At 46.8% G+C, this 12,886-nt stretch overlaps 4 protein-coding genes across 4 annotated transcripts; 3 read left to right on the forward strand and 1 right to left on the reverse strand.

Moving 5' to 3' along the window:
• Positions 1 to 3,038: 3,038 nt before the first annotated feature.
• N7481_010273 (uncharacterized protein) lies at positions 3,039 to 4,226 on the forward strand (the record flags this gene model as incomplete). The annotated part of the gene is made up of 1 exon (XM_057269492.1): positions 3,039 to 4,226. The coding sequence occupies one exon, from the start codon at positions 3,039 to 3,041 to the stop codon at positions 4,224 to 4,226; it is 1,188 nt and encodes a 395-aa protein (XP_057120169.1).
• Positions 4,227 to 4,381: 155 nt separating this feature from the next.
• On the reverse strand, positions 4,382 to 4,801 carry N7481_010274 (uncharacterized protein; the record flags this gene model as incomplete). The annotated part of the gene is made up of 1 exon (XM_057269493.1): positions 4,382 to 4,801. The coding sequence occupies one exon, from the start codon at positions 4,799 to 4,801 to the stop codon at positions 4,382 to 4,384; it is 420 nt and encodes a 139-aa protein (XP_057120170.1).
• A 2,910-nt stretch (positions 4,802 to 7,711) lies between these two features.
• N7481_010275 (uncharacterized protein) lies at positions 7,712 to 8,877 on the forward strand (the record flags this gene model as incomplete). Its single annotated transcript, XM_057269494.1, has 2 exons — positions 7,712 to 7,765; positions 7,921 to 8,877. 2 exons carry the CDS (start codon positions 7,712 to 7,714, stop codon positions 8,875 to 8,877), a joined length of 1,011 nt encoding a protein of 336 aa, XP_057120171.1.
• Positions 8,878 to 10,852: 1,975 nt separating this feature from the next.
• On the forward strand, positions 10,853 to 11,242 carry N7481_010276 (uncharacterized protein; the record flags this gene model as incomplete). Its single annotated transcript, XM_057269495.1, has 1 exon — positions 10,853 to 11,242. The coding sequence occupies one exon, from the start codon at positions 10,853 to 10,855 to the stop codon at positions 11,240 to 11,242; it is 390 nt and encodes a 129-aa protein (XP_057120172.1).
• Between the last annotated feature and the right edge of the window lie 1,644 nt (positions 11,243 to 12,886).

Below are 12,886 nucleotides of genomic sequence, written 5' to 3' on the forward strand. Positions count from 1 at the left end.
TGGCGGTCTTGAATTTAGAGTCATCGAGACCCCGATTCAGGGGCCTGCTCCACCGATCGCGTGCCGCGGGAGGGATAAGGCGGTGTGGTGCACTCACGCGTCGCAGCGCGTCGTTCCTGAGCGAGTCGCGTGGGGCATACGTGAGATGTCTACTCTGAAAGAAACATTAGCGGCAACGTTTGAAGTCAACAAGCACGTCTTCCCCACCATGTATCACAAACCGACCTGGCATCTTTCGAATAACAATTGGGCCATTGTGACCGTCGCGGCAATCGACTGGCCGTACTTGCGAGGCTGCTTCTGCCGGCGAGTCCGTGCCACTCGGTGGTGAAATCGAGGAGGCATTCGGTTGCTCGCGGCTGCATTGAGCATAGCATTAGGGGAAAATAGCTAGCTCTATTATAGCGACTTGACAATATGGGTCAGTTGGCTTTCAGACTATCTCAGTGGTGAAAACGTACTTTCCGGCTCAGGTCATGGGGGCAGCTTTGAATCACCGTCTGCATTGGGACACGGCCAAAGAAATTTGCCGTTGGATACACTCGATCTAACACCACTTATTAGCCGCTGGCGCAAGGTGGGTTTTCGCAACTTACCTTACTCGCGGCCTAGATGAGATTCCCAATAACAGCCACAATACACTACCCCGATCGGACTCTTAGGAACGGCCGGACCAGGGCTGTGTTTCACTGCCTATGTCAGCATGATTTCCGGTGAATGAGGGTGGTAGAGACTTGCCATCAATATAGTCTGGCATCAGCATGGACAAATCAGAGACGAGGTAGCAGGTGTCAGCTCGATCACACGTGCATGACGGCCCGGAATCACTCCGTACCGCGGGGAATGGATGTTGGCAATATCTGCCAATGCATAGCTGTTTCGTATTTGCTGTTCGTGCGCCAGGCAAATCTTCAACCGTGTCAGGACAAACCATCACTGGAGGGGAGACTCATAGTATTTGGTCTCAGGGCAAACTTGGAACTGACCTGAAAATGACTGCTCTCGCGGCGAGAGATCTGGGGTAGTTCCAGTGCTGCGGCCTGGCTTGTCGCTTGCTCAGCTACAACCAGAGCTTGACAGCGCTGATCTTCAGCTCGTGGTCGGTAATTTGATGCATCATTGGCTGATTCTGCTTTTATAAAACCCGTAGTCTCTCTCGGCGGTCGTCGATGCTAGGCTTCTCTTTATTGTCGCCGGATGCTTCGATGGCTCGCTCAGTTTAGCGCGGAACCGCTCCATGGCTGCCGACGAGCCTTCGAACGGATGTAGAAAATAGTTTCATAGTCGTCGGAATACGGCTGACAATTAACCTTCGATCGGACAGGGTAATACTGAAGAGATGAAAACACTTTGGACTGTTGCCGTATGGCTAACCGGAGGGCATCAAGCCTTCCTGAATTGGACCCGCTAAATACGCCAGGCGAAGTGGCCGTTTCAACCAAGTCTTTAAAAACAACGAAGGCGCAAGCATACTGGGAGCCAGTGGCTTGGCCCATCAGGCTAATGCACCTGGCTAAGTTTCAAGGACGGTCGGGCTATATAGCTCGGTCATGTCGAGTGCAATATTGACATTTGCCCTATGGCGAGAATGAGACATCAGCGATGTTTTCTGATGAACGGAGAGCCACAAATATATAGCGTTCGTACTGAGATTCAATATACAATACCTGGCGTTGGAAACGGGCAGTGGCAACGTACCAGGGTGGCGTGCAAGACATCTAGCGGCTTGTGATCGAATGTTTGCCTTCCTATAAAGGGAGTCGTGAGCACAAGACAATTACTCTCTGAATTGCCGTAGTGATTGAAACTTACGTTGTCAGCTATTGTGAGCGCTGCATTCTGGAAAGGTCAAAGCGGCTGCATAAAGGATGGTTTTGATCTATCGTTAGTCATTAGTAGGGAGCTTATTAGGGTATTTATAACTCACCGTACTCGCAGCTCGGATCGTTTTAGATCATGCAAGGTCCCTTGAGTGGGTTCCCAGAGAAGTAGCGGAGGTGGGACTGGTCTTGAGCATATTCCATGTTAGCACGATTCCAAATGAACGGGTAGCTACACTCGCTTTGTTTTCGAAGACTTCAGTATCGAGCAAAGACAGCTAGCATATACTAGGGTCAGCTTAATCATAAGTGCATGAGTTCGAGGTCAGTCCACACCGAAGGGGAGCTGGCGAAGACGAAAAGCGTTTGATATTCGTGCCGCAGAATAGCAGGGAGGTGCTTGGGAACGATTGTTCTGCTGGCGAAGAGTTGGGTATTTATAGCATTTTAGCCAGTCCTTAAACAGCGCCGGTGTAATGGACATTACGAATTGTGAGGCTATCAACAGAGCTGGTCAATAAACTGCAACTAGCCCAATAACTCCTCATTAAAATTACCCAGCATTCGGAGAAATTTTGACTCTTTCTTGATGATCCAGTATATCAAGGGCATTCTCTCGCCGTTGTCACCCGTTCTAACTCTTCCAACAATATCACAGAAAGTATCGACGACACGTCTCAACGTCCATCAACGTGGGTCCGCATGTCATTTTCACAGGAGACGGCACAACCGCGACAATCTGATTGTCTTTTAGTCACCGATTATGACTGGTATATTTCGGCTGATCACATTTTAATTTCTGTCCCATGATAGATTGAGGTCAGATTTTGGATGTATGGGTAAGTGCCTGCGGATCTGCCTATTTAATCAACAAACCTAGAGGTTGACTCGCCTGGCACGCATTTTATTACAGTAAATAGTAAGAGGTGTAACTAAGAGTTTAATACAAGACACAATAGTGCCATTGCGAATATCTGAGGTAGGTCGTATGGAGCTGAATATCGGAGGTCCTTTTGGGTTGTGTCCTCATAATGGACATGTAAATCAGCTGAGTCTTTGGACCAAGCTTGGTAGTCACATGAAGTCGATGGAGCTAGCACTTGACCATTAAAGCTGGCTCTCAAAGGTTCGGACAGTGTCGATGAATATATAAACGAGGGTCTGTCCAGATAATAGTCTCGTTACGCCAATACTCACCCGTTGGATTACTCGCCAACAATGTCCATTCCAGAAGAAAGACGCGTAGGTGATGATGCCACCAAGGAGGACAGCTTCAAACAGCTAATCGATGAGTATTCAGCTCTGGAACTTGGGGAACGAGAAGCGACCGACGGGTCATTAACCTCCGAGAAAGCTGATAGCGAGGGAGCCCAGGCATCGATAAACTACGCCAGTGACCAGCAGGAGCAAGATGCCGAAGAGATTCACGATTTGGGAACTGAACAAGAGGCGGAAGAGTGGATGAATACATACCGAACACCGACAGAGCAAGCGAAACTCTCATTTTCGGAGAATAGAAGGCTTGGAGATCTTCATAGTAAATTGAGCAATTATTATCTAAGCCATCCCTCACGATTTGATGCACAGTTCAATACAATCAACGGCCAGCTTCAGTCTCAGAATGATGAAGAAGAGGCTGTGAATACCCAAGCCTCGAACTCTCATAATGATGGCCATCCTGAACAAGGATCCGGTGGGGACCCACAGCGTCAAGGTAGCTCTGAAGCCGCCAAAAATCCTCAGACTCCACCGTTCCCTCCAGATGATTTACGCCACACCAGGTCTCTGGAATCATCTCAGATGAGCAACCCCGAAATTGACAAGGATTTTCCAGAGGACAATTCTGCCGAATTGTCTTCGATGGGGATGGAACTTGGCGTAGCGAACTCACCTCGCCAAGGTAGCTACTGTTTACAAAGTCGCAGCGATAATGCTACTGATAACGATGGATCCCTAGGCTACCTTTGTCCAGTCTCTGGTGGCCCATGTGAGCTCTCGTCCATCCGAGAACCCATCAACAATGATCTAGTAGATGGGTGGGGAAATTTTCGCCGATCGACCTTCGTGATTATTCGATGTGGACCACATCACGCGGCCAAGTATCGTTTCGAGTACTGGCCGAACTATAAAAATCACTCTATGGCCAAAATCTCGGATCGGGCTAAACGAATCTCTTCTCTGGAAGACACAGACAGGTCTGGTGAGACGGGTTGGCGGTACGTGCACGAGAACATAAAGGACGTGCATGGCGTGGTTTCAGAAGCGCGCAATCCATGTAAAGATTACATTCAGAACTGGAAGACACTCGCGTTGCACGCATCGGCCCGGAAACGAAAAAGAAATAAATGTAGAGAGGAAGTCGATAAAAGTTTACTGATGAATAGTATGTTTCTCGATAACCAATAGCTGCTATTTGAAATGCAGAAGATGAACTATGTGATGATATTCGGCCTCAGATTTGCAAAGTTCTTGTGGCTTCAGACAATCACCGCACAGGCATGTAAATATCAGCAGCTTGACCGCACCATTGATTTTAGGAGGCTCATACTGCTATTCGAAGATCATTGGTTTTGTAATTCTTCAGTAGCTGTACGTTCATGGAGGGGAAGGGAAGCTCCTCTGGTCTCAGCAATCTTTTTTTCAGGTTGGAATGGTTGGGCACTGGCGTGGCTAGTAGTTTGAACCTTGGGGGCATCAACGCAACGCGAATTGTTATCGACACTTTGTGAGGCACCGAATAATAGGCAAGATAGATCTGGGTCAAACCCCCAAATTTTATCGTCTCCGGTCGCTTCTTCCATTCGAATGACAAATTTTTGGTCGTCTGGGTGTCCTGCGGCAATAACGTGGCCAGTGGCCTGAACCTTCGGGACATCAACGTGACGCGCATTGTTATCAACATTTTGTGTGGAACAGAAGGGTAGGCAGGATAGAAATGGGTCAAACCTCCAAATTTTATCCTCTTTGGTCGCTTCTTCCATTTGGAGGACGGATTTTTGGTCGTCTGGTTGCCTTGCGGTAAAAGAGCTTTGCTTTGGATGAGGAGAAACATGCCCTATGATATTCGAATACGGACATTCAGATTCACAGAATAGCACTATTTAACCAGTTGACCAAGTAGCCTGGGTACCAACCTTGCGAGACAGAACGCAACGCTCGTCCATTATTGTCAGCGGATAGCCAACATGGACCATCGAATCCCCAGAAATCGGTTTCCATCGCGAGTGTAAATCAGATATGGGGTCTCGGCCTTATCAAAGGACTTTGACGATTCAGGAATGGATGGGATTGTGGCCTGGAAAAGGCGGGCTCATTCATTATAAATTGCTCTGATTTGAGTTTATATACGACTATCATGCAGTCCAATGAATATATTCATCAAGAGTAAATGTTGCCGACCGTATGTTCCGTTTGAAACCATATTGGGTGGTATGAAGCCCTCCAAGTGGAGCCCGAATTAATTGAAACTCCTTGCTGTAAAGCTGTTCTAGAATCTGCTGTTGGTACAGACGGCAAAAAGAGCCGAAAGTTGGTTCAACTTGTTTAGTCATGTTATGCAAGGCAGCAATGCGCTAGTTGTCCTGGAAGTTAATTTAGGGAATCATTACTTACGAAGGAACAAAATGTGGTTTGAATTCTTAAAAGCCGTACCAGAGTCGGAACCTGTCATTTCGGTAATTTTGGTGAACTACCGGGAATACGCGAAGAACGAATGGTGTGGGGAGGGGGGGGGGGGGGGATCTCTGGCCTAATGCGGTCTAGCTCGGTATAAGTGGGGCGCTGGGAAAGAAAGCGTGTGTCCGAGGGGTAATCTGTTTTCGAATTCTATTGTACAGGAACGCAGGGCGAGCATAGTGTAGGGAGGTCAGAATCAGAAAAAGGGTTGATCGGCATGTGGAAAAGTAGAGTGCGGGGAACATAAAAACAAAATCTCCTAAGGCAAGATCAGTGGCAATAACATAAAGTTTGACCATGTGTCAAAGCCAATAAACGCCTAGACAATGAAGCAATGAGAGAGCATGGTCTTGCAGATATAACCCTACAACTTTAAGCCAAGACAGGCCAGTCCGAGGAAGGAAATTCAGAAATTACCGTAATAACAGGTCCCCGCCAAGTAGTTCTCATGCATGCTCAAACACTCTGTACTGTACTCGCTCTCAAGCTTACTGAAACAGATATCAGAACACAACGGTTTCGAAGTCGGGCGCCAAGCGGGCAGCCTAATAACGGAAACGGCAACTAGGCCATGACAGGCCTCGGCGAGGCTCTAAGTTCGTTCAGGAAGTGGTACACCCAACTTGTACGTACACGGATTTATATAATTGTGGTAGGCTGCATATCGCCCAAAGCAGTTGGTTTACCCAACTAGACCAAAAACGAATCCGTTCTCAGCCTAGTGGATGAGGTTTATAATCAACTAAAGCGAGGGGTCAGTGTAAAAGAAATCCATCCATCCATCCATACTGTAACAGATAACTGTAAATTACCGTATATTGCCTTGAGTAGTAATCTGAAACGTACAAAAAGAGATGGACGGAGATTCTGAGGATGAAGGTTATGGTCTCCCATACTTTCTTCCTTTCCGCTACATCTCTCTCAAATTACAAGCTGGCATATCGTACACAGCTGAGCCACTATTTCATCTATGACTCAACCACCTGGTATGGCTGATCTATATAACGCTGCTATTAGGTCAACTTTATCTGACATTAATCTTAAAGATAGAACGACCTTGACTGGCAAGGACAAATCACCCGGCGATGAACCCCAACATCAACATCATGACGCGCAAAAATACCGCCGTGCCTTATTTTCTCTGGTTGAAAAGATCCATAACTGCAGTGAGGAGGAGCTCCAAGAGCTAGTGATGTCCATCCGAAGCGAGAGTAGCCTGGCTGAGGCTAGACAACAAGCTTTGGATCTCAAATACTGTTGAGGGACGGACGAGCAGCGCTACAAAGAGGATGCCTGTAAGGGGCGGTGAAATGAGCGTTGGATCTACTCCCAAGACCACAACTTCTATTTTGCAATCTACACCCACAATGACAAATTGTTGATAAAGCCAAAGTTTTGAGAATACGCCATGTCAAGGGTGGGGTAATGGCGGGGTAGGAGTGTACAAGAATTTCATGTTGAGTACTGTATTTTACATGAAAAGCTCACCCTGGAAGTTATGTCAGGATGAGGAATTGAGGTATTGGCTAGTACTGAAGATGTCCAATAGAATCAGATGATTGATTGAAGGTTGATGAGAGCGGTTGAACGCCCTGGAGAGTCTGTATCATGCCGATGCGGTGTGTTACGACACCATAACTCCGAATCTATCCCGAATACCATACAAATACTAGGGTAATTACTAGGGGAAGTGGGCGGATTATGAACATCCTATCCCAAAAGGGTATTAGTGGTTTTTAACCACTCCTTTAGTTCGACATATTTCCCAAATAGAGTTGTCTCTCTCCATCGTTGCTTGCTGTCGTCGGCTGAATACACATCGATAGGTTTGTTGATACGGCCATGGAGCCGAGAGTAAGCCATGCCATGCCAATGGTGGGGTAATGGTGGGGTAAGAGTGTACAAGACTTTCATGTTGAGTACCAAGTAAGCACTCATGTTGCGATCTTGGTCCCTTACCGCATATGCTGATTCAGCTCCGGATGATCCCACGTCGCCCCGCCTGTCTGAGCGGCAATTTAAGGCGGTGAACGGGCACTATTCTGCCAACTCTCATTGGTCCGATCATCAGCTCCAATAAGTCGATCATCAGCTCCAATAAGTTCCATCTCCGCTCACCTATTAAGCCTCCTTTTGCTTCCCTAGCCGCCTTAACGAAAAGGCATTGACGCTGCCTCGGGCGGCCTTTCTTTTCCTGGTTGTTATCCACCTTGACAATGTCGCGGCTGGGCTCGGCGGATCAGGATACTCGCAACATCGATATTGCCCAGGTAAGCATTTCTTGTGGTGAGAAGAAAAAGCACATTTCGCTTCTCGATGAATTGCCTATATCAATGCAGGCACGGGAAGGCTGCCAGGACTGCAGATATTTCTGCGAAGAATCCCCTGTGAACAAGTTGGACTGATCGTAAATCCACAAATACAGGTGTCTCTGACTTTGCAAGATCGTTTGGGCCTTGCAAAACTCAAGTACCAGCATGGCCAGCTTCATGGCCCGAACTTCAACCCGCTCTTGGAAAGCGACAATCCCTCCGATTCCTCGCTCGACTTCTCACGCAGCCGTTGCGAGACTCCCTTCACATCTCCTTACCATCGAGCTGCCATCTACTCTAAGGCGCTACCTCGGCCAGCTCGTAATAAGCATGCAGTGACTTTTAACTACCAGGTCATGCAGCCTATGCTTTTCGCCAGCCGTAAACGACTGCGATCCGATGCAGGAGCAGAACTACCGGCAAAATCCCCTCGGTTCTCATGGAAGAGCTCATACCAACTTCCCGAGTCCTCCCCTAGTGTCAATCGACATCTCACAGCCCGGCAAAATCATGTTCCGTCCATGTCGGAGGCATCCGTTCCCGAAATATCATCCCCTGTATATCACGGCTCATCGGATGAGGAGAATGAACCTGATCTGCCCTTGTATAAATTTCGGAATATGAGCTTCGTGGTGGACTCTTTTTCTCCTCGAATCCCGCCTCCCAAGCACGCCCGCCTGTCATGCAATAATCGAATGTCACAGCACGAAGATGGGGCCGACCTGCGGTATCTCGCAAAATCACCATCAGCTCGTGTCGCAGCCGATTCGTCACAGCAAGCTTTACTGCCTTCTACTCCGCCCAGCAAACACGTTGCCCTGCCGTCGTTGACCCCGAATCTTGGAACTCCGGACCAACAGTTCAACTTTGCTGATTTCGTGAATGTGACACCAAGCCCTGTTCAGCCGGTGTGGGTTGATCGTACCCCTCGCTACCCTGGCCGCACACCTCCGTCCACAAAGGACGCTCGCAAGCGATTGAATTCCGATGAGCTCGTGCCTGACAACACCCTTAGTCCGGAAGTTTGCCAATACAATGACCCTGTTTTGCAACTAGGTGGTCAGCTGTGATTCTAATATCTGCACCTCGTTCTCCTTACACTCATCTATCTTCGATTATTAGTCTATATACCCCCTTATTCCCTTTCGAATCCTCTAATGGTCTCTAATGATTTCTTCATTTACACAACCTTGACGTGGTTTTTTTGTGATAGGCCATGTCCAATCTGGCGAGTTGCTGCCTCCACCTGCATCTACGGAGTTTCCTATTCAAGTTTCTACTTGGCCCGAGATCTACCTTTTTGTATCCGGCATGATAAATATCCACCAGCGGATTGCGGATCGGCCCGTTTGGCAATCAGTTATGTATGTGAAACATTTTTACTTCCAGCCTCCCTTCATATACTCTACTCTAATAACTTCCTAACCACACAACTTATTATGATCCCGGATCTCGCGTGAGCGATTTCTAGTTATGGGTGAGCTGACAAGAGACCTGTCCTATTGTTCAATACCGGATCAGTAGCCACTTAAACTTCTGATACAAAAAGAGCCTGTAAGGGAAAATTAGAATGAAATTGACATAAAACCAGAACAGTGTGATGTTAGGTAGGCTCAAAGGCCAGTAATTATACTGGTGCTCGGCTATCCTGCGATCCGGGGTGATTCTCGCCTCACTCGCCTTCATTTTACCCTAGTCGCGCAACTGTCAAGCAGAGACCAGCCTTTTACCTCTAATAGGAGAAAATTACTAGCGTCACCGGCCTAGGGTGTACGGCTTCTACAGTCTATAGTCGGAAGGTACCGCCCATTTGAGAAGGTAAGTGCGCAAATAGATTATTTGACTAGTCATCAAGGGAGAAGTATTTTTTTTACATTTGTCGGACAGAATAATGGCCCATTCGCATTATTTCCGATGAGATCCGACAATACATAAGTACTCGCTTCTCCATCGCCGCCTAAACCAATACGATGCGGGAGTTTTGGGGCCAAAAAAAGAAACTTTGTTAGTGACCGATTTCTCGAATCGCTGAAACAATGTCCAATCGCTACGACCTTGATCGCTTGCGAGCCATTGCTATTGGAGGATATGGAGACTATCTAGCCTTCTTTGTCGAATATCGGGGCACAAGTCTTGGAATTTTGACAGGGACTGCTCGGTTAGAATTTAGTTGCTTATTCCCTCCCTCTCTTTCAAGAGGATTAAACGGAAACCCAAAAGGAATAGCAGGGCGCCTAGTTGATTCAATTTTCTTATCAAAAGCTCACTATTATTCTTTGTCTTTAAAGGAGACGTAGGAAAATGATGTCCCCTCCTATAGTTGATCTGGTCCTTGCCATATTAATCTTTGGTTCAGCGGCGTTGTGCCAATATAACTCTGATAATTATGATCCTTCATCGAGCTAACGGCTGGCCAATGCATCTTCCTCTATTTATAGGTGGGTTGAATCGTGAGTCGTACCTGAGAAACCGGTGATTGTTCTCCGAATTAATATCGACAAAGATATTATAATGGGACGTCTAGAATAACCTTCAATCCGTACGCCGGTCTCTTAGAAAACAGGTGATTAATCGGGATGTCATTTATTGCAAAAATCTTGCGGTTCCTCACTCCATTGGCGAATTTGACACGACACTTGCAATCACGGAACCCGCGGAGATGGCGAGTTCCCTCTTCAGCCTTCGGAACCCGGTTGATTTCTATCTCAATATTTGGTCATTGGCCTCTGATACTGCTGGACTGTCCAATATCGTCTCTGAGCCTGGGGTTCCTTCAAGAAGATGGATGAACAAATCATCTAAGTACGTCAATGAAACAGAGAATAATAGAAGGTCTGAGGCTAATCGGATCTAGCATATTCATGAATTATGGATACGCAGAGATGGGAAATCAACATCACTGTTAACCGGACTTCGGGCGCACCATATAATGCCACTGGTGTATTGGGCGATGATTACGATACTACACCCATGTATTTCAATATGGACAGTTGAAACATCAGCTCGTCTGAGAAAATATGGTCTGGCTCCTTGCTCAATAGGGAAATGTGGAAGATACTTGGCGGTGATACCTACCACTACGATTGGGCATACCCAGATCCTACTATAAACTTGGAATTTGACAGCAAAGCCGCTAATGTTTCAATGGGCGCATATCTTCGTGCAATGCCCTCCTCGAACTATACACAAGCAGAAAAGGACCTGCAGGTGCGTGTTCCTAGATACATCAATGTGATCTTTCACGGTGTCATCGATAGCTTGCAGTCCGATGTTATGGTGAATGACAGCGACACACCCGTTTGGTTGAGATCGGTCGGGCTCAATAACAACTCGCTCAATATTCAATACAATACTGCGATGAACGCCAAGTCAGAATGGGGAATAGGAATGACCTTGTTCGCTTTCCTGCTAGCCCCTCTGGCCTTTTATATCTAGTGGACCACTTTGCTAAAATACTAATCAATGGTGTCCTTGTTGGCTACGAATGGCATAATTAGGCTTCAACAGAGCCCACATCGGCCCAGGCCCAGGCCAGCCCAACCTACGAATGTGTTGGGCCATGGGCCCTGGGCCCCAATTGGGCCAAAAACAGTACAAACATGCCTAGGTTCCCTGGATATATAATTTATGCGATTTCTGGCAGGCTGGGCTCAGTGTGGTCCTCGACAGTAGGAGAAGGAGCCACTTCTGTCACCATCTCATCATTCAATTTATCATTTGGCTCCTCAGTATCACTGATTGGTTCCACTTAAACCTCATCAAGCCTTTCGTCCTTCTCTTCCTTTGCTACTCCAATCTCTTTCTCTTGATAAGAATTTCTCGAGCCGCTGAGACTATTTCTCTTCAAGATCAAATCGTGAATTACAAAGGAAGATCAACAGCTCTTGAATTGTTTCGGATTCCATCCTTCCTCGTCGATAATGACAGATATCTCGAGCAGTATTAAACAGTCGTTCAACACCAGCACCGGTTGCTGGAATTGAGGGGACATCTCGCGCAAGAGCTGCAATCGCCGGAAAGCGGCCTTAATTTTCTCTCCAGAACGCAAGAGGTCCAATGTCAATTATATCTTTAAATCGATTAATACTGTATAAAAGTGAATTTCGTTAAAACATACCACTGTCAAGATATTGCGTCAGTCCATCAGCGGCTGTCTTTGGCTACTTTTTACTTCCATTCAACATCTTATCAAGCTTTGAACTTAGTCTGACTGCTACTTGAGAGCCTCCTTGCGAGCCTTGATATCAGAAAAACAATCCTGGTATGGGGCAAGAGCATCTTGAAAGGATTTACGATAAGTATCGCACCACTTTTGATCCCAATAATCTGTCAGAAAAGGCTGAAACTTGTTAACAATTGCAAGCATTGTATTGACCGCATAGATATACCCTCGAACATTATCAGTCTGAGAGTAATACTCATCCAGCTTTAATTGGCACGTTTCGAGTGCGTCAAGCATATGTTTTTTCCATGGGATACGCTTCCGTTGGCGCTGCTTCATTGACTGCTCAAGATGTTCAAGAGTTTGTTGTAAACTTTGAACACATAATGCGCAGTGATATCCCCAGTCTTTGAAAGTTGAGTGGTATAGTCAAAGAATAGCTCAGTGATGCAAAGAAGATAGTCTACTTGGCGCCACTTATCATTATTAAGTAAAAGACCCTCACGATCATACTCAACGCAGAAGGGTGTAAAGATTAGCACGGAGCCGCTTTACGCGACGAAGCATTAGGAATGTTAAGTTCCACCGAGCCTTCACATCCTGGATCGGCATAAGCTTTGGGTACCTAGTCTGGAGATTACTGAATGTCTCCCGACGCTGAGGACTTACGTTCACATAGATCGCAAGATAGCGGATCTTATTTAATGTGTAGGAGATCTCTCTCCCCTGGTGTTATGCATTTACCTGGACCATTGAAGACTGTTGCTCTGTCCACTTTGTCTCAGTTGTGTCGTTTAATGACACTGCCTTGATATGACCAACAAGCTGGTTAAGGCTGAGCTGGATAATATGTTCAAGGCACGGAATTCGGATAATAAGAACACCATCCGATAGAGCTTGCTGAGTGAATCAACCAA

Source organism: Penicillium waksmanii (assembly GCF_028829765.1).
Source record: "Penicillium waksmanii strain IBT 27052 chromosome Unknown utg000008l:1.0-5622682.0:1.0-5626561.0, whole genome shotgun sequence".
In the NCBI taxonomy this organism is placed as follows: domain Eukaryota; kingdom Fungi; phylum Ascomycota; class Eurotiomycetes; order Eurotiales; family Aspergillaceae; genus Penicillium; species Penicillium waksmanii.